A 24,493-nucleotide genomic window follows, 5' to 3' on the forward strand; every position below is an offset into this window, starting at 1 on the left:
ATGAGATTGAAGACTCTCCATGGATGTGGCTGGCTAATCTCATTTTCCTGTGACAGCTTTGATCAGAGGAAAAAATAAGAGCCAGACTGCCAGAAAGCCAAACGCTGAATAAACTACAACCTACGTTTGACTATACAAAGACTTTCTGGGAGCTTTACTCAAAGGCTCAGTTTTATTTAGAAGAAGTGGTCTTTAGGGAATTGATTAGTGTGAATGAGCCCAATGCCTACTGCTGTTAGCCTGGTTGTACACAAGAATAAATCCACTTGAGCTGTGCCAAATCAGAACTGATCCAATGTTTTGAGTGAATCGAGCTTCATGAAATGAGACTTCTAACACTGGACACTGGCACGACCGTAACTGCACCATGTGTGTGACCAACATCCAACACAACGTGAGCAACAAATACTCTAAAAGTGAAAATTTTTCCAGCATTTAGTTTTGTGGCAAACGTTCAGATAAAAGCTTGGTATATAGGCAGTAAGCATAATGATGTCTTCTCATGCTAGACCTCACTTAAATATTTTTTTTTAAAGTTTCCTTGACCTCGGATAAGCTTAAGCATCGCAGGCTTAAATGCTCACTTTCATTAGGGAGCTGTGGGTTATTATTCCTGTGCCAGATGAGCCAAAAGAGAGGTCCCTCTTGGAGCTGCAGCTTGCTAGTCTGTGTGGCTTCCCCTGGAGAATGCCAGCCTAACCCTCCAGTGGGTTGGACTCTTGCCCTGCAGCTGGGGGAGAATAGGATCCTTGTAGTTCTGCTAGCATCATGTGCTAGAAACAGCTTTGGAATTTATACATTATGTTCGCTTTATATAAAGGCAAAAATGGAGTGCTCATTCCTGCTGTAGCCCATCTCAGTGATTACAAGGAAACCTCAGTGCTACAGCTTTTGTGTTTAGAGTTAAGAGATGTACAATATGGCATTTCTCAGGATCAGCTTGGGTTGGGCGGTTGCTTTAATTTCATTGTCTTCTGTTTCATTGCTGCCGGTGTTTTCAGAGAGGTGTGGGACTGGGTAGACTTCTCTAGCATTACTTGCTGTTAGACTGCACGACCCCTGGATGCAATTGCTACAGCAAAAGGAATTCGGTACCTGCTGCTGCCTTTTATGGCATTTCATGTTTCTTCAGTACAGTCCCCAGGATTGCTTCCCCAGCTCCTGCTTTTCTGTGTCTTCTGACTACAGAGCAGATGGAAAGGACAGATATTAAAACCCAACCAACTGGGCAAAGCAAGCTGGTCACTGCAAGAACATGCCCATGAACAAAACGCCTCCAAGATCCCTGTAGGAACTACACGAGCGAAGCGGGCTGTATCATCCCGAGGCAGAGCGCACAGAGCCGTAGCCGTGCCCGTCGTGCCTGCCGCAGGCGCGGCTTGGCAGCCCCTCGGTGCGGCCCGAGCGGGACGGCGGCGCACTGGCCGTGCGGGCGCCGCTCAGAGCAGCCCCTCAGCCCTCCGCCCGCAATTTACAAATGAATGCCATCTTCTCCGGAGCCATACGGAGGGAGCCGGTGTCTGCACGGCCCGCAGCACCAGAAGTAGGCCAGTCTGTGCCTCGCCCCTGCGCTGGCGAACGGCCAGGCTTTGTGTACGCCAGACACCAGATGGGAAGCAATTATGAGTGTGACAGGCGGGTCATCTGGCAGACACCGCGCGGACCTGCTGCTGCATAATTTTTGGCGGGAAGGGGAGAGCTTTCTCTTTCCCTTTTTCCTGCTCACACAGCCTCTCTTTAGAGCAGGCTCCTCTGGGAGCACGCAGGGTTGGGCGCGGAGCGTCCTGTGTGTGTCGAGTTTGTGTTCCCTTTGTGCCCTCGCTGGCACTGAGCGCAGCACAAGCATTTTCACTTGGCCGGCAGCTACCAGTGCTGTTCTGTGGCGTGCAGTTGGCAAATACCGGCCCGCAGTGCTGGCATGAAGGCCTCACCGGCCTGGCGAAGTGAACGGGAAGGAATCCTGCAGCACAGGCCCATGGAGAGATGATCCTTCCATCCCCCCAGCACCTTCCTCCTCTGGGGGGGAGCCCATATGAGGAAGCAGCCCGGCCCTCCCCAAACCTCCCTGCATGGAAACTGGAGGGCTGGGCTGTGAAATAGGAACGGCCCTGGAGCAATAAGGGCCACACCAGTCCGTAAAGAGGAGTTTTGCCAGCCTGTGCAAATCAGCTTAACTGTGTCCAGCCAGGCTGACAGTGCAGCTCCTCCACTGACAGCGTGTGGATAATTGCGTTGGGCAAACGTGTAAAATGCATTACTTGCTCTACTGCTGTTGTCTGGTGGGCTGGAGAACAATGTGAGAGGGGTCTGGGGTCGATTGGGGTCGTGCTTCTGGAAAGGCTGGGATACTGCCTGTGCTGGGGCAGTTACTGCAGTGCATAGCTGAGCTGCAGAGCTGGAAATGGTGCTCAGATGGGCAGCTGGGTCCAGATGTTCAGTCCAGCTCCTGGCAGACGTGGCAGTGTGCTTTTCTCAGTGATTTTCCCCCTGGTTTTTGCCACCGGAAGGGGAGTGGGGCAAGATTGGAAGGGCAGCCAGGGGGCCAGCACCCACAACCTCAGCAGTGTATGACCCTGCTCACTTTCCTGTGCTTTGGTGCTGGGCTCTGCGGTGAGCACACTCCTGCTCCAATGCACCTAGCCCTGACAGCAGCTTGGTTCAGCAATAGGTCTGTCAGTCTGCAGCAGTCCTGACCCCCTGCATCTGCCTCATTCAGACTCATGGAGACAGTCAGCATTCATTGCAAAGTCATGTGCTGCAAAGTTGCTTGGGCACAGCTTTAGTCAAGAATTAATACAAAGAACTGAAAAAAATCACAGTGAGCGTGCAAGGTTTGACTATGATCAGATGGGAGAAAAGGATAATATAAGTCTGCAGAGTTAAATGAGCAAGGTCAGTGGCATACTTAGATGCTGGTGTCCGTACAGCTCCAAAATGCTGCTAGCTGCAAGGGCATGGACTTGCCTGCTGGGGAGAGTTCTTAGGTTTGAAGCCAAATCTATGTACACAGACCCACCTGGCTCAGGTGGTGGCTGGGCATGGGTACTTTGTGTTGTTCCCTGGGATCTGTTTCTCCTTTGACTTGCTTTTTATGTTGAGAACTCAGAGAAGGTACTTGGGAGATATGTGTTGTTCTGTTCTGAGCTGTAAGCCAGAACATTTGCAGATAGTGCTTGTTGCGAGGTTTAGGTTTGCAAAGGGAGTTGGGCAGAAGGATGGAAGTGATTACATTGCAGTATGGGTTTTGGGCCTCAGTGTTTCTCCAGTGAATAGCATCAGAATAGACTCTGCTGAACGTGGATGAAATTGTTGATTTGCTTAAGCAATATGAGGGCTGCAAAGTAGTGAAGCTGACCCCAAAGTCTGCTACTTGCAGCCACCTGGCAAGCTTGGCTTCCTAGCACCAGCCTGCACTGGGTGGGTTGGCTGCCAAAATGTAACACACCAGGGGCCTGGGAGCTTGGTTTTCACCTGGCCACCAGCACTGGGGCCTGTTGCCTGTGTTTTTCCCTCCCTCCTGAGGCACTGGTGTTGTCAAGGTATCCCATGACCTTGCATGAGCTGTGTGGCTGAGCTGGGTGGTGCCACTGACAAGGAGAGCGCTTTCCTGCTTTCCTTTGGGTGTTGTGGAGTGGTATTTGTCCAAGTGTCCTGCAGGGACGTGTATGAGACAGTTGTAATGTTAGACCCTTTGGATGCTTTGCGTGACTATTTTTGTGGGGAGCCATTTGTTTCAGTACCCCTATGGCTGTGCTCATTACCAGAGTGTGGTACCACTTGACAGCTGTGTGAGGCTGCTCTGACTGGGTGGACATCAACATGCTTTCTTGTGGTAAATAAAGGGAAATACAGTAACGACATTTGCAGTGAGCGGTGGTGACTGGGTGATAGGATTGCTCAGGGTGCACCGGCTGTGACAGGGTTTGTGTGTGTGCTACTTTCCAAAACACTCTGCTTAAACCAACACTGCATAACTGTAGATGTGTGGGAGCTGAGCTGCGAGTTTTCCCTCCATTGTGGGGCCTCTGGGAGAACCTGTGAAGAGCTTCTGGCTGCCAACCTAATGCCTCAGGTTCCTAGAGACAAAAGTGACCACTGTAACCATCTGACTCACAAAACTGGCACCATGACCTAATTTATGTCCAGCTTTACCCCACGCTTCTCTTACATGCTGTATCCAAATGCATGGAAAAGGAGATTGGAAAGCAGAGGGTGTGGCTCCTTTGCACGTCAGATCCTGGAGGAAGGATGTGTCCAAGTCATCTTGAGGCTCCTCCAAAACCACTGTATTTCACGGGAAGTTGCAGATGTCTTTTTTCCAATACTGCCTATAGTGACATGCCTGCTAAGCCCCAGCAGTGGCCACCACAAACTTTGTGTTAGCATTTATACCCAGGGTTTTGAATTTGCCTTTTCTCTGTCTGTTATTAACAGTCATCACTGGGTTCTGAGTGAACGGCCTCTGCTCTGGCCAGCAGGTAGGATGGAGCTGGGACAGTGCAGGTGCTGGTGCGGCAGCAATCAGACCGTAACTGCTTTGTAAGATGTGGCTTGGTGTGTCCTCAGTCACACTGCAGGAGTTCATTTCACACCCTTAGGAGAGAAAAGGCATCTCCTGAGGTGCCTTGTGGCCTCTGTTTATCCCTGCTTCCCACTTGAAGACCTGGTGAGCACCCCATCAGAGACACAACCACCTTGGTGTGCTGCTAGCAAAAGAAGTGGAAACTTTTCCAAACATCTTCTCTGTCTATTAGTAAAATTCTGGGGACCACTTTGTCTTCTCTGTCAAAGGGTCTGCCCGTGGAAGGGAATATTAGAGGCTTGTTTCATATTTTTTCTCCTTTCCACTATACTTGTATCTCTTCCACTATTGAGATAACCCACCTTGAAAATGCTACAGTCAGCTAAATAGCTTGACATTTCTATTTATGGCATAAACTATTACAAATAAAGCTTTGTCATTAGCTGTCACTATCGCAATTGAAACAGGTGCTGAAAGAGGCGGAGCACAGCTCAACACCGACACAGTTTACAAGGTTTTGTTACAAACAAATCTTCCACCAACTGGCTTCAAATTTGGTTGGTGAATCTGCTTGCATCCGAGCTCACAGGGACGAATGCCTGATATACAGTGTTAACAGGACTCTGTGTGGGAGTGATAGAGAAGAAGAGCTGCAGTTTTCGCAGGAAAGACTGTCTTTACTCCAGAAAATCCCTTGCAGGACTTTGTGCCATCCGACAGTTGCAGATAGCCTTGCTATGACTAGTGCCGAAGTACCTTGAGGCAGCTTTTGCTTCATAGTTTTGTTTTGTTTCACAGCCTTTGTTGCTGGGACGACTGCTTTGATGACGGCATCGTTGCTTCCTGACCTCCGCCTTGCTCTCCATGGCGCGGAGCAGCAGCAACAAGCTCTGCAGCTCAGGGTTTTGCAGCGTCAGCTCTCAGCATGACTGCGCCTGAGCAGGAATGACAGTGCTGAGGGCTGGCCTTACCCAACAGTGCCCGCTCAGTTGCACAGGGAGGCACCAGGCACGTTGCAGGGCCTTTTGCATGTCTTTTCTGCTTTATGGTCCAGTGCACGCCCCTCACAAAAAGGGGAGCATCAGGCAAACTGATTACGCACTGCCTTTTGCTGTTTCACTGCTATGCAAAACATGACCATGCAAGTAGGAAAATGTTGGTCTAAAATAAAACAGAGTAAGCTGTGAGGCAGGTGGGCCTTTGGGTGTGGGACTGGGCCCCGTGTAAGGAGCGCCTTGCCCAGGCTGGCACCGATGGGGTGTCAGGGCCTCTTCTCTGCCTTTGCATCAGGCTTGTTTGTAAGGCTGCTAAAAATGTTGCCTTTCTGGGGGGGGAGCCAACCTGACCGCTGAAAGGAGGGACATCCTGTTCATGCTGATTTGTTCTTGTTTGAACTCAGCTGCTAGTTTTATTCTTCTGGGCCTTCAACTAACGATATTAAACATTCAGCCCTCTTCTCCTTCTAAACCTTATGCCCTGTTTTTCATTTTATCAATCTGTGTGCCATTCATTTAAATTATAGTCCTGCCACTTGAAAAAAGAAAAACAGAGTTGTGCTGCTCCCCTGGTGAATATCTGCGGAGTTCATGTTGAGATTTAAAAAATCTCTCATAAAATATATATGGTTATTTGACATCTGTCTCATTTATGGAGTTTGCACAGAGCTTTATGAGCTGGGATTTCGTCTGAGAAATCTGACTTGTTCCATTTTTGTTTGCATGTGCGAGTCATGCTGTCGTAACTCTTTTGGCTGGGTAACTCCGAGATGTGAAGTTTGTCATGTAAATAGCAATGTTCCTTTTAAAATACCAGGGTTTTCTGTAAAAAGTGTGTGCTATTCCCCAAAACAGAAATGTCTGTGAGTGGCACTTCTGGTAAATCCCTTTGCTACACGATCTGTAGAGTGAAAGCAAAAGGGGAAGGAAGGCAGGCAAAGCGTATCTGAGATTTTTAATGCATCAGTAAGAATTACTGTGTATAGTAGCCTCGCTTTAAATTCACTACAGTTTATTGAAATAAAGTGGTATGCAAATAATTGGTGGATATTTTAAGGAGTAGCTCTGTCACAAAGATGTTTTCGAAGTGGTGAGCAGAAATTAGAAGCTATTTTTAGAAATGAAATACAAATTACTGCAAGTGTGATGCTAAATGCAGCGGGCTATCCTTGTGCTACCTTAAGCATGTCTGTTCCGTGCCCCAGTTTGTATCTCTGTAGTGCTGGAGGGCCAAAAAAATTGCAAAATGACAAGAAACGTGTCTGAAAAATGCGTTCTCCCATAGATGTTATCAAGTGTGACAGCGTGCGTGTGCCAGGCAGTGCCAGCAGCCGTGCCCTGAGCTGCAGATGGCTGCTTTTCTGTCTTCAGGCAAAATGGCATGGTTTGCTTACATCGTAATCACTATTTCATATTTTTCTGATTGAAGCTCGTCCAACACCATTTTCTGTATGGGTTCACGTGGAAATGATGTTGTCTGCTCACATCTCATGCCCAGCCATATCCCGTGCCCTGCTCGTGCCGTTGTTTTTATGGGCTGACCACCCACCTCGTGTTGGGCCTTGTGCTTTCCATGGTGCAGTGCATGATTTCCAAAGGTCATGCTCTTTGAGGTAAGTTGAGTGAATTTGCTGAAAATAGAGAGCACTCGCTTTTAGTTTCTACTAGAGACTTGATGACCCTTGAGGAGAATCTTTCTTCACACTATTATCTAATGGAAGGCAGGTGGTGCTGCTTACCTCCCATTGCCATGAGGAAACTAGAGGCCGTGTCCATAGTGCACTTGGATCAGATGAGCAGATGTCTGTGTAATTGCAGAATTGCAGGGGTTGGAAGGGACCTCAGGAGACCATTGAGTCCAACCTCCTGCTAAAACAGGTACCCTACAATAGATCATGTAGGTAGGCATCCAGCTGGGCCTTGAATATCTCCATAGAAGAAGACTCCACAACCTCTCTGGGCAGCCTGTTCCAGTGCTCCATCACCCTTATCGTAAAGAAGTTCTTCTGCATGCAGCATCTACCTCCTGGCTGTGCCAGGGCTGTTCTCTGAGTATCTAGTAAAAGGCGATGACTTGTCCACTAGTACAATACTGGATCTGTTCAGAAATACACACTTCTGGGCTCTTCCTATGGGGGAACTCATGCTCTTTGCCGTGAGTTGTGAATGTTCCTCGGTACCGCAAAACCTGCCTTTATTTCCCACTGAATCCTTCCCAAAAATCACTGAGACACGGATGTTACCACATTGCTTGTTTCTTGTTTTTGTTTTGTTTTTGTTTTTTTTGTATGAACAGGACATATTTTATTTGAATCAATCAATTAGTATCTATGTATCTACCACATTACAAGAAATCTTCACAGCGGTTCCTGCAATACAGAGAAATTTTGTGCTTTCCTCCCCTTGCAGACCCAAGTTATAAATTAAATAAATAAGGAAACCAGAAATACACATGCCAAGATACAGCAAATGTGACATAGAAGTATCGGTTATTTCTTTTCCATCATTGTACTACTTACAGCTATCAATTAACAGAATGAACTACTAGGATACAATTCTCAGCTCTTGCTGCCCTGGACTATGCTCTTCAGGTCACGTCAGCTACATGGGCAGGTATCACAAATGCTCAGTCTTAGCTATCCCAAATACAGCAAATGGACACTTCCCTCTGCCTGCTTTTTATTTTTGCTTTGCTTGGGGAATGAGACCAGTTAATGCCATCTTCCCTAGTCCTTGGATGTCTATGTTGCTGTGCAAGCAAGTAGTCCCACTGAATTTATTCAGTTTGCCTGTTCACGTGAAAAATAGTAGGTGCCTACAGACTGCTGACAGGATTTTGGGGGACAGAGGAGGGGGCAGCATGGTTGGTGATATTTGTAAAAGGCATTTCAGGAAAACCTCGAGGATGGCTGTAGCTCTGTCCAGCTGTGGAGGACTTGGATGTTGGCAGGGTTACACAACCCAGACTATTGCACAGGTGGAATGGGTCAGGCTTCAAGCGAGAGGTGTGGTGAACCCCTGTGATGGGTTCACCTATTGCATGTACTTAAAGAGGAGCCGCATGCCGCTCTGCTCCCAGGAGGATGCAAGGAAGCAGGAGAGGAGCTTGTCCCTCTGGGCTCTCTGTCAGGATGCTGGGCCAAAGCAGGGCTTCTGCCTTTGGCAGGAAGGAGGAAGGGGAGAGGCGGTGTGACTTCTAGCCATGGTGCTGTCCAATGGGCAGCTGAGGTATTTTATGAAGGCCTGATTCCTCACTCCTCTCAGCAACCTCCAGACTGAGAGACTGGAGGTGGCATAACATGTTTTTAAACAAGGACTTCTAGCCTGTCCCAATGCTTTTTCCAGCATGTGCCTGCTGGGAATGTGTGCAATCTGGGTACCAGACTGCTGCGATTGCTTTGACATCACATAGACTTTGCTTTCTTAGGTTGTCAATATGTGAACCTTTCCTGTGCACCTCTCCAACCACGTACCCTAAAACCAATGGACCTGCTCGCTTTTGCAGCTTTTCCCTGCTTCCCAGGCTGCACCTGTGGTTTGTTGCCCCTGGCTGCTAAAGTTTCTTGTTCTGTAGGCTTAGGCAAACCAAATTCCTGTTCAATACGTGCAGGGGAGCACTCGTACAGGACAAGTATTGTTCATGACTAATATAATATTGCCTGTAGTACTGGTGAAATCTTTTTGTATGATCTTCTTTTGAAAGAAAAAAAACAAGGAACCATAACCAGTAATTTCTAAATTAGAAAAAAAGAAAAAAGGGATGGGGTTGAAATCCTGTTAAATCCAACAGTTCATAAACAAATATCTCCTGTAAGCAAGTGTGTCATATTTCACACGTAGCTGTCTAGTTGCATCATGGATGTATTTTCTGCTATCATTTGTGCACTTTTAGAAATACCCTGCACCACACAGACAGACAGTAAGTTGCTGATTTAGTGTATGTGTTCTATGGAAGAATGTATTTGTTGAGGTTATTCGGTTGCTCATGGTTTGATCTGTTAGGACACGAAGACACCGATCTCTGGCCATGTAGATAAGTTTGGTAAATGCAAACTTGCTCAGTTCCGACTCGCCCATTCTTTTAAAATGTTTCCATCTTTTACTCCTTCTTGAAATAACAAAACTGAGGGAAAAATACGTTTAGCATACGCCACTGATCCAAGCATACCATGTGTTTTTTATCTCATGTCTCTGAAGAGAGGATATAGGAGGGGGAATGAGGACAAAAGTTGTACACAATGAGCAAGGCCCTGGCACTTAATGGCACTCAATAACAAAAAGAGAACTGTAACCTTACAGAAGCACACAAACATCTTGGTTGGCTTCTCTTGTGTGTCTGAGACGATTCAGACCGGATGCATACAGTAGGTCAGCAATAGTTTCAGCATCACTGAGTCAAGATGTGAATCTGGTGGGATATTTGGGATTCTAGAGTACTGCAACAAAGAAAGGTTAATATGTTGCATCATACTCACCATTTTTACCTTAATTAGCCTTTCTCCTATCATTCTGAGGCAATGGCATCAAGTAATGAAAAGGGTATCTTTTTCCTGGGAGCTGTGCTGTGTCTGTTTCTTCATCAATCCTAAAGCACCTCGTCCTAGCTAAAGGAACTTGTGTCTTTTTGAGTGATGGTGAGACTTATCAGTCTGCCTCAAAGGCACTGTTTGTTGCCCCCAGGTACTCTGACTTCTTCTTGTGCTTCATCCACATCTTCCTTAGCAAGCTGGGTGTCCCGTACAGGCTGCCTCCTGTCAGTGGCAGAGAAGCTTCTGTTCCTGGTGTCATGGTCAGGTCATACTCTGCCATCTTCCTCAAGCGCTGCCTCCGGCTGGCAAATAAAGCACAGGAGAGCTGACATAAAACATTCATTTCCGTGGCCTGTGCCCATCTTTACAATGACCAGCCACCGAAAACCAATGGCTGATCATTGTCCCTTTGACACCGTCACAATGAGTTCAGATGTCACCCAGATCCATTTCTGAGTTAACCATCTACTGATGAGATGCATTTACACTATGGTCAGACCGTTCCTTAATTAAGTTTTAGTGAGAGAATGACATGGACTCACTCTTCTGCGAGTGGGTGGTCATCCACAGTTGATCCTGTAAGAGCTGGCTTTGCTGTGATGGGGAGGGCTAGAGATGATGGAGGCTGCTGGAGGGAAAAGCAACAGCGCTGATGAGTGGAAACCTGAGGTTAGTCTGAGGAAAGAGGCTGTTTTTTACAAGAATGAATAAATACTGTACATCACTTAGCAAGAGAACAAAGATTAGATCCTGACTGCTGTACCGTTGTCCACACAAACACTGTTTGCTCATGTGAATAGTCACACGAGCTTCAACACAGTGCTTGTATGAGTGTGAATTTCTCTTATCAGAATAAAGTGGGAGCTTTGCAGAGCTTTTTATCCCTTATATTTTATGCCCGGGTTCCTGAGGAACTAAGGCTTTTGTACAGGTCTCTAGGGCTGGGCTGGAAGCAGCTTTGCTAGCCATCACCATTTCTTGAGCCTTAATGGATGTTTCCCCTGAACTGGATACTTTTCAGTGTGCTCTGTAAGTATTTCAGGACTTCAGGATATTTGAAATTACTGCTGCAAACATCCTTGGAAATCTAACCAGGCTGATTGTTGTGAGGTACAGTTAGTTTAATTGCACAGAATCCTCTTAATTTTGACCATCTTACGGTACTGAATGGCCATTTTCCTTGTGTGTAGTCCAGCTAAAAGACATTTTAAGGCATTATAAACTTTTGCAGTTGGTCAGAAACTTTCCAAAAGACTATTTTCTGCTTGAAAATCTGGTGTTTCTGTTGTTGTTGTTGTTTAATATCGGGCTTTTGAAAATAGTTTTTGTAAGGAGGAGAGGACGGGAGAAAAGCATTTCACTGAAGCTGAGTCATTCTGATGCAAAACATTTTGTCACTACTAAAAGACCAAAGATTCAGATTCTGTATGGTGATTTTCCCAGCTGCACGGCCTCTGGCATCAGTCACCTCTCAACGTTGTAAAGAAGACGGGGAAACCTGCAAGTGCTGATGTAGACCAACATACTGTTAGTGCTGGACGTGTTAACAGGTGTTAGGCTTTAAGAGCCATCAGACAGTGGTATTTCATATTGCTATATTTACTTACCAAAGGTTTCCCATTTGACTGGTGATTACAGGGTTTGGATGTCCCTCGTTCAGTTATTCCCACTGTCAAACACAAGAAACAGAGTATTATAAGTATTCCATTGGCACAGCTGGTATTAAGAGCATCTTTCCATGTACTTCTGTCAAGGATGAAAAAAGCCAAGATTCAGATTAAGAGTTCGACCAGATTTGATTACAGCCAAAGGTGCAAACATTTTCTTTTATCTGATCATGTACTGTGATGTCTAAATGAGTGATATTGAGACTGCTTAGTAATTACAGAAAATCATTTAACTGCCCCAGGACTTTTCAAATGAGACAAGGAACTGCCCTTAGACCAATAGGAAGCTCTGCCCTGCTGCTAACACTTTATACGTGTGTGTGTATGTGTACACACATATATATATATAAAGTGTGCATATAAGAGATGAGCAGGCCCTCCTGCTGCTCCTCAGCAGACAACCATCAGCTAATGCAGTTTTTGTGCACTGTGGAGCTCCCCACCAGGTCTGTACTGTGTAGAAGCAAGGTGTCATTCTCCTTTCTGAACTGATCCAAGGAGTCACAGAGAGCAGGGAGTGTTACATCCAGCATATCACAGGGAAGGATTTTAGCCTCTGTCTGCTTGTGGCTGAGTGGGACATCTCTGCTGTCCTCAAGCCTGGAGGTTAAGCTTGCTGTTAGAGCGAGCAACCAGCCAAGAACTTATCCACGTGGAAATGCTCACTGCCGTTCCTGCTAGTTGTGCCAAGGAAATAAATCAAGGAGGGATTCCAGGTTTATTCTCATGGAGCCAAATCCTCCCACGTGGCTGCAGGACCATGGATCGCTTTCCCCCCCTCTTTCTTTCTGTTCGTGGCCAGTCTGAGTTGTCTGCTCCTTTTTAAAAATAGTATTCAAGTAAGAGTGGGGATGTACAGACAGACCAGGATTCACCACGACAGACAATACAGTAAGACTCACATTTGCTGCTACCAATGGAATATAAACAATGACTGGAAGCATCAGAAACAATAGAGATGCTGCTTATAGCACTGTCCCCAGCATGACTTAACAGTCAGAATTGTCTTGTCCTTCTGGGGGCAATAGTTGACCGTGATAAACATCTTAGCTAACCTTTCTCCTCCCACTCTTCCCCCTCCAGTAATTCCATTAGGTACCTAACTGTATTCCTCACATCTAATTTTAATGCAATTGCTTCCTCTCATCTCATGTATTAGGTACTAACAGTATCCAGAAGCAGGCTCCAGGCATCAGTGCTCCGGCTTTTTGTTTCTTTGTTTTACTTTTGTGTTATCTGAATCTTGCCCTCAGCATTTATTTTTCATTAGATCCGGAAAAATGTCCCGGCCAAATTTTGCAAAATATTTAAGCAAAAGTAAGGCCTTGTGGTTTCCGTTTGGTGAGTGCTCATTAGGACACTGGTGGTGGCGTGCATTGTGAATGCTACTTCCAGAATGGATGGCCAAGCATGGGATGAGGGGGTTCCACAACTTCTACTCTGACTTTGCTCTGTATTTCCAAGATGAGAACCTGTACAAATCGAGTATATTTTCCCTATAAAACAAATGCATATACACACATATATAATTATTTGATCTCTAATCCTGTAAAGCAAAGCACAGCTTTGGGTGCTGCTAGGAGTTTATTGGTCTGGCCTTCTACTCTTGGCTTCCTGCGTGCTAGAACGGAGTGTTCTTCTGCTTTTATATTTGTATGATGTTTCTAATGCTAGCACTAAACATGCTGATGTTCTCATCTGTACTATTTGCACATTTCTCACTTACTGTGAGAAATTAACTGTCCACTTTATTACCCAGATTTCAATTTGTATTTTACTAAGTCTGAAGTCTCCTTATATTCAATGGTAACTTCCTATGAAACAAGCGTGGAAAATGCCAAAGATGGAAGCACTTCCAGTAGAGATGTTGAAGAATGTTTTTGAGAAGGGAGATTTATGTAGAGGTCACATTTGTATAGAAATTAATGAAATCTCGGGACAAATGTTTATATCTCGCTTCATATCACATTATGCTGCCTCCTGGTTTCCTGGCCTCCTGGAGGATAAAGGCTTGTACTGGGGAAACAGAGTACTGAGATTAAGGTTAGAAATTCCTAGGATGAAGCTTTCAGAAGACTACTGTGGGATGCAGCATCCATCCTTTCTCCCATTGGTGCCTATCTGCCACCTTTTCCCCATTGCTTCCCCTCACAACAGACAACATCTTTCTTCCCCAGTACCTCTCCAGCACCTGCTGTTCCTCCATCCCCCCTCAGCCCCAGGTCGTTGTTCAGCCACATTTGGGCTCTGTTCCTTGTTTCAGATCTTTCTGCATGGTCTCGAGCTCAGTTTGTTCCTTCACAGTCCTGCAGGCCCTGCTCTTGTCTACTCATGTTCAGAGCAGGTGCCTTACAAGCACAGTGGCTGCTTGTTAGTGGTGTGAAGACCATGTTCATTCATGGTAGAATCTGTTCTACGCATTTAACAACTTCTTAACAGATAAACTTCCTATGTCTCTACTGAACGTGTGCCAAATGGGATTTTTCAAAGGCTTATGGTTTAATTGCATATGGGTGGTTTTTCATGGGAGAAATAAGGTGTGGTTTTGATTAAAAGGCCATCCTATGCCAAAGTCCATGTCTTTGCTTGAGTTTCTCCTTCCAAGCATAACACATCAGCTTTGAGCATACTGAACAGCCTGCTTATGTTTATTCATTTCCTTGGTTTTGCATTGGCAAATCCTATTTTTTCTTTCTCACAAATATGATGAACGAGTTTTGGTTGAAGAAACAAAATCATGTCTGCAACTGACGTCTAGAATCTAAAAATTCATCTCAAATAATCACGTTTTGGCGAATTTTAAGCATCTGAACAGGAATCTTAAATAAAGAGATGAGTCAGGCAAGCCCAGTTATAAGCAGTCTATCATCTCTGCAATGCTGTCAGCTCTTGGAAAGGGAGAGTTTATGCCTTTGAATAAAGCAAGCACTGCTTTATTAGCTTGCTTTTGCAGGGAGCAGGGCTCTGCAATGCCCTAGTCTTAAATTCCACTGAGCGTTTTAAGCGTGGAAATATTTCTTCTGTATATAACAAGTCTGCTTTGATGCAGACCAGAAGACTGTGGTATCTAAAATTGTCCTGAAGCAGTGCAGACAGCGAAGCCACCACTGAGGACTTACCATGCTTGGGGCTGCAGGGTCCCTGCTGCCCACCCCGCACGTGGTCCAAGCTGTGCACCTCTTCTTCTCTGTACAGCACCTGGAAGAGGTCGCCGTGGTTGGGCTGCAGCTTGTCTGGCCTGTGTGGCCGACAGTCAGACACTGCTACCACCTGTGGTGAAGATGCAAAACCATCATGTTACAGCTGGACAAGGAGTGGGCCACCAAGCTGTCACTGTTAAAGTCACCTGGAGCAACCCCAGGTGAGAGCAGTGCAATGCTTGTTCTTCTGACTGCTTTCCAGTTACTACAGGGGGGTTTGTTGCTTGGGGTTCATTGGGTGCACACGCGTCAACGTTAGGCTCCATGTAACTTGAACAGCATTCCTGAGTCCAAACAAAATCAGATACTTTTCTACATTGTTGAGTGCAGTCCCACAGGTGATGAATGGGGGGGGCTGGAACTAATGTGATTTTAATGAAAACAGGGTAGTCACCAAGAAGATGGACCCACTGGTGACTGTTATGCAAGATGGTCCAGAAACAATTGTCCTAAGAAGATTAAAGTCCTTACAGCAGTGAAAGAGAGGTTCAAGCTTTGTTTCTTACATTCTTCCCTGAAGACCCGCTGCTGTCACTCAGAGAAGTTAAAGGGAGCAAAGATCCAAAGCAGTGAGGAAACAAGATGCATGGCAAACCTTCAGACTGTTCCTTGGTGAGCACCTGATGACCGATGGTTGCCCTATACCTGTTTTATGTATAAATACAGTTATTTTGTTTTATGGTGGCTTAGACCAGCAAATCTACTGGTGCACTACTGACAAAGAGAAGGCCTTATTCCATCTATTGCTCTGCCTTCTGATGTTCACTTGAGATAAAAACAAAACTGCATTCCGTCATGTCACCTCGCCTTCTTAAAACCGCTCATTTTCTTCAAATAAGTTTGAATTCAGTCTACTGTTAATCTGGCATATTCTGTGCATGAATTTTTCAGGCCCATTTTAAAACTCATGCAAACAGATGTTTCCCAAAGTAGGGAAGAAAAGCCCAAGTCCAATGATATTTCACTTTTTCGATTCCCTGTGTGCTCAGGAGCCTGGGATTCACCTATCTAGATCCCACCAACTGTCAGGACAAGGAGCAGGAAGGGCCCTGACAGCAGGCAAAAATGCTGCTGGAAAGGTGTGGTGAGGTAACCAAAGCCTAATCTGAGCCCTAAGAGGGGTTTTCTTCCAGTTCGGTGGATCTTGGCACACAGCCTAGCGCAGCGCTTTCTCCGTAAGCTACTTAAGGATGTGCCCAATGTTAAGTTAAAGCCAAAGGCACCGCTGACGTCCTTGAAGATAAACATGTGCTAGAGGTGGGCCCAGCTCTCCTGACTGCGAATCTGGCAGTGCTAGATAGGGCCAAGTCTCAGTTGCTTCACTGTTCTCTCAGGAAATAGGGGATGCTGGTGGTGGGAGGCCTGCAGGAGGCCAGGGAGGTGGCATCTGCAGGAGCTCCCCATACAGCTCCTGTGCTGGGGCCCACCGCATTGCCAAACCTTGTGAGCTGCTTAGCAAGAACATCTCTCTGCCACCACAGTGACAACAGTGGAGGCACCTGTCCTCATTACAGATATGATGCAGCCGTGACTAGAGGGGTGTTTTTCATGACAGCCCCACTGCCATAGGGGCTGTCTGTGGAACCAAGCTCTTCTGGCTTTCAAGTTGTGCTGCAAAGCTCAGCTTTCCCACCAACCCTGGAAAGACGTGTAATAATCTTGCTCGCACTCAGTCTTCTTTGGTGCATGGCAGAAAATGTCTGCAGCCTTCTCCTAACAAAACACAAGCTCCACTCTTTGTCCTGGTCATGAAAAAGCATTTTTGGTAAGTAGGATGCTGGCAGCAGTATTCTCTGATCCTGAAAGTGCTTATTTGATCAGCATAAACCACTACTGATTTGAAACTTAGCAATCTTGCTGTGCATTGAAAAGGATGACAATTAGTTTGAACTCTGTTACTTGCAGGAATTATTTAGGCACATTATCTATGTTCTCAAGGTCTCTTGTTACATACCATCTGCCTTCCAGCAAATTTCAATGCCATTTGCCATTACAGTCATGGACAGCAGCCCCATCTCCACGGCACATCTTCAGTTAACGTGTTTGTTTGCATCATTTGGCAGTAGTAGACTTTGGGAGTTACTTATCTCCAAAGTCAAGACTTCACCGTGACTTTGACCACCTCACACATTACTATAATACATAAAGACTTATTTAGGTCAGGAATCTAAACCTGCTGCAGCACAGTTTTGATCTAAAGCAGAGCTGACATTTCTCCAGGGTACCTGGGGTAAGGCAGAAGGGTCAGCGGGAAGTCACTTTTCTTTTCTAAATGTATCAGGAAATTCAAATCTCGTGTGAATGGCAGTCATCCAAAGTCCACAGAGTTAGTGAACTGCTCTTAAAATAATTATCAGTCTCAATCTGTAAGTCACTCAGCTTGCTCGTTCTGTTTGCAGGATGCTCACTCTGAATTCACAGCTCAGTAAGATATCTTTTTATATTCCATTGTAGGGCAGTGCAGAGGCTGCTCCAGCAACCCCATCAGCACTCCTGGAATCAAAGCCCCAGAAAGGTGACAATTAAACATCTCAATTTGAGTAAAACTTAGAGGCTGGACAGTCAGGTTATGTTATCGTTAATGGAGGAAGTGTCAGATTTTTGGAGTCAGGCTCTTTCTGGTGGGCTAACGCGAATCTCATTTTTCATGTGGTAGCACCAGGACACGTAGAAGTATTTGCCAGTTTTCTGCAAAGCTTCCCTATACTCATGTCAAGAGTGGTTTTAAAGTTCCAGCCATTGATTTGGAGGATAAGAGTGCAAGGAAATAAAAAGGAAGGATCCACTGTCACTGGGAATAGGATGATAGGGGCTGTAAATAGCAATATCGGTGAAACAGGTTTAAAAAAGGCGTTTCCCCCTTCCATGGGCATGATTGAGCTCTTGGAATGGATTTTCAGATGTCATGGAAATTACCTCCCAGTGTCAGTCATCTGAATGTTAAATCACTTAATGCTACACCGCGTGAATGTTTCTGTTGTGAAGAGTCTGGCGGATGTCCATGTTGCTAGCTATTTGTGCCCTTCTCCGGGATTCAAGTTACGTCCACTGCAGCCGCCAAAGCAGAAGCTCTCAGGTTAGCTGAGGCATTTCTACAACACTGACTGCAGGTGCAAAAGTAAAAGTGCAAAATAAATCATCATTCTGCTACTCGAGTGTGGGTCTAGAAATGGGCAGTCCCAATTTCCTCACAGGCACGTATCTTCTAGTACATGCAATTTATCTGAATGGTTGCACATTGGCTGTAAGCAGCTGTAAGCACTGAAAAAGCAGAGTGCGCTCAGCTAAGAGTTGACTGTGCAAATTATGTTGGTTTGCAAGCCTTGCCTAGCTGGGTCTGCAAACCTTTCCTTAGGCTTGGTGCTTCTGCTGCTAATAGGACGCCGTGTGCATCATGACTAAGGGCCAATCAAAGATATCTTTAATTGAGGTCAGGAAAGCCCCAAAGGTAAAAAAAAAATCACATTAAAATGCAGTAACAAAATGGGGACTTTCCTCTCTTATTTTCTTAGACCTTTGTGAGGATAGTGCTGCCACACTGATCCAACCCAATAAATATCAGACACTCCCACGTGGCAGAGAGAGCTTTCTAAACAGAACAGACCTATGGTGGTCCTAGATTTTGATGAGACACAGCTGAAAAATATCCACCTGAACACGACTGTGAGAAAGTTCTGATTAGAAATCTGGGCATTTCAAAATGGCTTGTTTTGAGCAGTGATGGGACACTGAATTTGGTCCTCTATTGGGATGAAGAGTCATTTTGAAACCTCAGCTTGATTGATGAAAATAAGAGAAAATACAGACATGTATGTTTTTCACTCAAACCCCAGAGGTGTGTTACTGATTCTCCTGTGCTCCACTTCAGGCATTCTGGGAATTATCCTGTGATTTGCTTTAATAACCAGGAGATGGGATTGAATGTGGCAAGGTTTTCCCCAGCGAACAGGTAAGTTTGATAAGCTGAGGGACCTGCTGTGCCAGAGGGAAATTAGGGAATCAGGTCTGTGAAGAGCACAGTAGATTATCTACAAATGGGGATCAGCCAGGGAAGTCAGTGCATGGGAAAAGGAAAGACCACGGAGCAAAACATTTCAGCAAAGGGCTGGAGAACTACTTGTGTCTGTAAGGAGAACGGTTTGATAGAAGGGTCTCCGAAGACAAGAAAACTTGAAACATACTAATGTGTGTAACTGTCTGAACTTGGAGAATGTTTTCGCACTGTGTTCAGCTCTTTTAGTAATGCTGTTATTGTCGCGTAATCATTATGCTCAGAAGATGTAATCAGGGGCAAAAATATTTGCAAACCTATTGAAAAGAAATGTGATATTGGCTCCTTGATTGTATATGCATTGCTACAGTTTGCTTGCTGTCCCTCTGACAGTGTCCTTAGTGCTCTGTGGATAAGAATTAAGTCTGTGAGTCCCTCAGATGACCCGTGTTGATAAGCTATGTTCATTTTTACTGGCTCTGCACAAAGACCTTGTTTTCTAAAGAGTTTCAAAGCTCTTGTGTGATAATTTGTAAGTACAGGCTGAATCATCTGTAGCTGCACAGGAACTGCCCTTTCTGTTTCCCGCCCCACTCCCTACACCAGCTGCTGCAGCATTTCTTTGCCCTGAAAGATCTGCTTCTCATTTCTCCATAGCATTTTGAAGGATAAGCTTAACCAACTAGAAAGAAAACAAAAGAGAGGGAGAAGAAATTTTTCTTACGCTCTTTGTCAGGATGTGATGCGCGCTTTTGGCTCTCCTTCGGGCAGGACTACATGCTGTGAAAAGAACAACAGAAACATGGTTAGGGTTGGATAGAGGTGGGTGAATTCAAATAGCACTCCATAGCAGTGCCCATTGAAGATGCTGGTGAAGATCTTGCTGGATTCTGGCACTGGGAGAGCAGTAGCAGACCCACACCTCAAGCAGGCTTCCTGGTCCTGCTGCAGGAGGGAATGCAATGGGGGAGAGCCTCCAGAGAGGATCCTGGTGTTTTGCATTTGCCTGGAGGCCCTGTACATGAGCCTGTTGGCTCTTCTGTTAGCTCCCATAAAGTCTGTGCTGGGAGGCATAGAAAAGGCGAGGGCTGGAGACAGCTAGTGTGGGATAAATATCTGCTATTAAAACAAACAAACAAAAAAACCCACAAACCACAACAAAAAACAAACAAACAAACAAACAATATTTTTAAGCTGTTTCTCATCACTTTGAGATGCTGTAGCTGTGCTGTGGTGGTGAGATTATGTCACGTGTGTCTCTGAAATGCCTGCATGGGGATTTACTGAGGGTGCGGTGGGAAGGAAGAAAATATTTAAGGGAGATTCCAGCTGAAACAACCCAAAAAGAAGTCTTTTTCTTGGTGTTACTTCAGAAAAGATCTTCTGGCTATGTAATAAACATTTGTGGGCACAGGGAAAGAGCCTTCCCAAAGTTTCTGCACTTCCCCTATGGGTTTCCAGGAGGAAACGGCCGATTTCTGTCTTAGGTTGTGGCCTTGCCTCTTGCCTGATGGATGGGAGTCTTTGGTGGAAAGCTCCTCTTCCATCCAGCTTAGACCACGACTAGGATCTGCATTAGCTTTGGAGAGGCCAATCGCTGTATCTAGATACAGGCTTCCAGTAATGCCAGACTGCTTCACTGCATCGTTCCAGATTTACTGCACTATGTCCAAGGCACAACATTTGCACTTCATCCACTCCTTTTCTTCACTTGTCAGAATGACCCATTCAGTTCTTTAACTTTTACGAGGCATTTTCCTTCAAGTTTTTTCCTCAACTTTATTTCTTAAACCCATGAAGACACCAAAATTCCAGGTAAAACAGACTAGCCACAGGACACATGAAATACCGGGATCGTAAGCCAGGTTTTTGACTGGACATTGCATTCACACTGAAGTGATTGGTTTCGGATGGTCATTTTTGGGCACAGCAAAGGCTGATTAAACATTCGTCCAGTTCCGCTTGAAAATTATTCTCCCAGCTCTCATTATATCTTATTCTTTGCACTTTAAGATTCTTACCCTCCCTGTATGCAGAATACAGGAGTTGTGACTATGGGATTTAACAGCTGGTTACAAAAAATAGCCTGCAAAAGAAAGCTATGACATTTAGTTGTGTTTAATTCCCATTCTAAATGCTGACCCCGAGGGCAAGGCATGTGAAGGGAGGCTTCCCTTTCAGGCTGTATTTATAGCCCAAAGGCACTGAAGAGTCAGGAAGGTGACTCTTGCTCTCTAAGTTTTCCTTGACATTTTGGGGATCCAGGAGCTGCTGTGCTCAGTACTGCCATGCTTTAATATCTGCGAAGACTTCTGAAATTGTGGAAACAGCTGGAAATAGGCTGAGGGCTTCTCATTACTGCAGCTGCAGTGAAGCTGTAGTGAATTCCTGCCTTGAGATGTGAAGTTTTGAAGGACTGCTGCTCCTGCTCCTCCTCCTGCCTGTGGGGCATGGATGAGTGGTGGCAGTGGTGGCCTCCACCATGCTGGGCACTGCTGCCCATATCACAGCCTCTCCAATGGCATGGAGAACAACTTCAGATGCCACAGTGAGGATGCAAGTGCTGAGCAATAGGACCCCATCAGACTGAAACAGAGCCTTGGTCAAGCTCTGCCCTTGGCAAAGCAGAAAGTAACAGGAGGTGCCAAGTCTTGAACAAGTCTCCTGCTGAAGTACAGTGTTTCCATGCTTATCACAAGTGAGTTATCCGCCTGCACAAAGCTAGAGAGTGTGCTAAGCTGTCAGCTTCATTGCGGTCTGCTCTGGGAGGTGACACCCTCAAGGATCCCTGGTGCCTTCTCCTGCATGAGTAGTTTTATATTGTAGGGCATAGCAAGTGTGGGGTGAAAACCATACAAACGTGATGAAAGTTGTTTTCTGCAAATGTGTTTTCTCTTGCCTTTGAAGCTGCTGCAATCCCTTTACTGATGGTACTGCACTGTGTGCAGGCTAATATCACTAGCTGTTCACAAGCACTTTAATCGCACCCAAGTGTAGAAAAGTTCTGTGACACAAAGAATCACCTTTACGATTTATGTCTTTTACTGGCCAATGCGTGGAGCTCAGTTTCTGTACATCTTTACCAAAAGCAAGTACTGTTGTGCTGCTGTTGGCACCCAGGCTGGTGCACGACAAACCGTATATAAATGTGCCTAATGGCAATACATTTTCATGTTTCAGGGTACGTACAATCCACAGACTGACTCACTGCTCGTCATCTGCCAGCGTACGTGGCAAATGGCTTACACGGGCTGAAGAAAGGGAAGGCATGAAAGGCAAGTCACAGCACCAGCAAACATGCAATTTACATGAATAGCCATTGAAAGAAGAGTGAATCGCGGAGGTAGACGTAAGTGACCCACTTGCACAGGAATACAATGGCAACAATGAAATCAGTGGGGTTGCAGAGCTCTCCCTGCAAACACGATTTTTCTGCGGGGAGCAGGAAGGCGAGGCTGAATTCTTGCGGATGCTGTTTCTGGATTTGCCTGCAAGAGGCTGTTTGTGTGTGCAGCCCAGATTTCAGGCAACAGAAACAATTACGGTGATGGTTCGCTTTGTCATTTCCACTTATATTCTGAAATTAAGCAGCTGAGAGTGCAGGCTTGCAGCTTGCAAGAAGAGATCTGATCTGCCCCCACAATTTGTTTTCTCTGCTTTTACCTGCTTTCTTCTTGTTGCTGAAATATGCAGCTATTGAGTTCAAACTAATTTGCTCAATCAAATGCAGACCGGGCTTTGTCCGGTTCTTACTCTTCATTACAAGCAATTAATGTTAATCATGCATTCATTTTGAGGGCACGGCTTTGGAAATGTTCCACTTACTGAGCCAGCAGACTTAAATTCCACATTCATGCAGTTCACCCAGTTCATCCGAGCTGCTAACTGCTCCCAGAACTTCATTTTCTTTTCTATCACATAGAATAGCCACACAGTTGCAAGCTGTCACTTTAGCAATTACCTCATAGGTGTGCGAACGCTGATTCCAAATCTCCCAGTTTTGCCTGTGCAAAGATTTTGCACAGCCACAATGTGGAGGCAACCTGCACGGCTCAGCTCCAGCGAGAAGCAGGGAGAGCCGAGCTGGCAGCACAACACGGCACGGAGAGCAGACAGATGAGCTGCTCCTTTAAAGGTTTCACTAAGGATAACGCGCTCCATCCATCCACCCCAAAGCCAACACCGTCCCCCTTATTATCGTTCCGATGTACTCACATTTGGATGAAATCACGGTGGTGAAAACTTCTAAATTCTCATCGCTGCAGCTGTAAATCTGGTGCATTTTCCACCTCTCTCTCCCGACTGCCTTTCAGCTTCACGCAACTGCTCTGAACTTCTGGTAAATAGGTTTCACTAATCCAATCTGGCTCTGTGATCATTGTCCAGATCTACAAAGGACAGACCGATGCTGTGATCTCATCTCATTCCATATTCTTCATCGCACCATTTTCTGCTCCCATCTGCCTTTGTATGAATACTATGAATGTAAAGATTTAATTTAGCTGTTACTTAAGTCTATGCCCAGATAGGAACATTTTGTCCTGTTACTGGTTTGGAGAATCCTCTGCAATAAATGGCTGATGATAAAGTCTGCTCTGTGCAGCCGGTGTACGGCAAGTAAACTTTACAGGAGTACTGCAAGGAATTTTACAACAAGTTGGGATGCTTTTTGTGTAGTTCAATGCATTTACCATGAAATGTGGCTGTTCCCATGTAGTGAGGAGTTGATTCTGAGTGTATTATGGGAAGTGTTTGGTGCTCCACCTATAAGTTCATAAACTTGTACCTAACTACTGGGCATGTCAGTGTTAAATTTCACATGCAGATGTCTAAAGGAGGGCAGGTCAGGTAGGAATCCATGGGGCTGTACGTACATCCCTTGTGCTTTAATGGTTCTGGAGAGATGGCAGGTGGCCCTGTCATAGACTGGTTCCTACATGACTTGAAGGATTCGGGCCTCATTCTACATTTATGCACTTCTAGAGGGGCTCCTTTCCAAAGGTTTCAAGTGCATTCCCTCATGCTGCCATCAGAAATGGTCCCTTTCCACATCTGTGGAAATCAGTTCCTTCAGGCTCTGCTGGCTTACATATACCACAGGCATATCAACTCCAACATGTTGGCTTGCAGGCTTCGGCAACAGATGTAGCAGAAACACTTTTCAAGTGCTAACAACGATATTAAATTATATCAGCCCAATGAATAGCCACCATTATGAGCATGTATGTGTAATTAGCACAGAAACCAGCTCTATCTTCTCCCATAGAAGACTGCCACTGAGACCCAGATGGAGGGTGCCAGCAGCCATGCTCTGTCACTGACATGTTATGTCACGTGTCTGTGAAAAAATAAATGTTGGTCAAATACACATGCTGAGCCTAGAAGCATCTTTGGTTTTATTTTTGGTCCTGTGGAAAATGACACTGTTTCGAGAAATAACTGACTGAAGAGAGGCTGCTATCACTTGTTACATCGCAGGGCAGCCTCCTGCTGTCCAAGGGCAGGAAATCTATTGCAGGGCGAGGGCATTGTTCCAGGAAGCCGTGCAGTGCGTAGAATGGGCAGTGGGACAGCAAGATAATCAAGCAA

General features: G+C 45.6%; 1 protein-coding gene across 1 annotated transcript; it reads right to left on the minus strand.

Annotated features, from left to right (window-relative positions):
• Positions 1-7,803: 7,803 nt before the first annotated feature.
• On the minus strand, positions 7,804-23,246 carry VXN (vexin). Its single transcript, XM_072329448.1, has 6 exons — positions 23,120-23,246; positions 19,629-19,684; positions 14,833-14,983; positions 11,654-11,715; positions 10,589-10,671; positions 7,804-10,348 (listed from the first exon to the last, which is right to left on the minus strand). Exons 1-6 carry the CDS (start codon positions 23,184-23,186, stop codon positions 10,162-10,164), a joined length of 606 nt encoding a protein of 201 aa, XP_072185549.1. The 5' UTR covers positions 23,187-23,246; the 3' UTR covers positions 7,804-10,161.
• Positions 23,247-24,493: the final 1,247 nt, after the last annotated feature.

This window comes from Excalfactoria chinensis, chromosome 2, assembly GCF_039878825.1.
Source record: "Excalfactoria chinensis isolate bCotChi1 chromosome 2, bCotChi1.hap2, whole genome shotgun sequence".
Classification (NCBI taxonomy): Eukaryota; Metazoa; Chordata; class Aves; order Galliformes; family Phasianidae; genus Excalfactoria; species Excalfactoria chinensis.

What these genes read in the sequence shown, in the direction of transcription:
- VXN (XM_072329448.1), bottom strand. Translation starts at nt 23,186, where the DNA reads ATGCACCAGATTTACAGCTGCAGCGATGAGAATTTAGAAGTTTTCACC. An exon ending in CACCGTGATTTCATCCAAAT is followed by an intron (nt 19,685 to 23,119) that starts GTGAGTACATCG and finishes TTCTTTTCACAG; the next exon opens with CATGTAGTCCTGCCCGAAGG. An exon ending in GACCACCCACTCGCAGAAGA is followed by an intron (nt 10,349 to 10,588) that starts GTGAGTCCATGT and finishes TTTATTTGCCAG; the next exon opens with CCGGAGGCAGCGCTTGAGGA.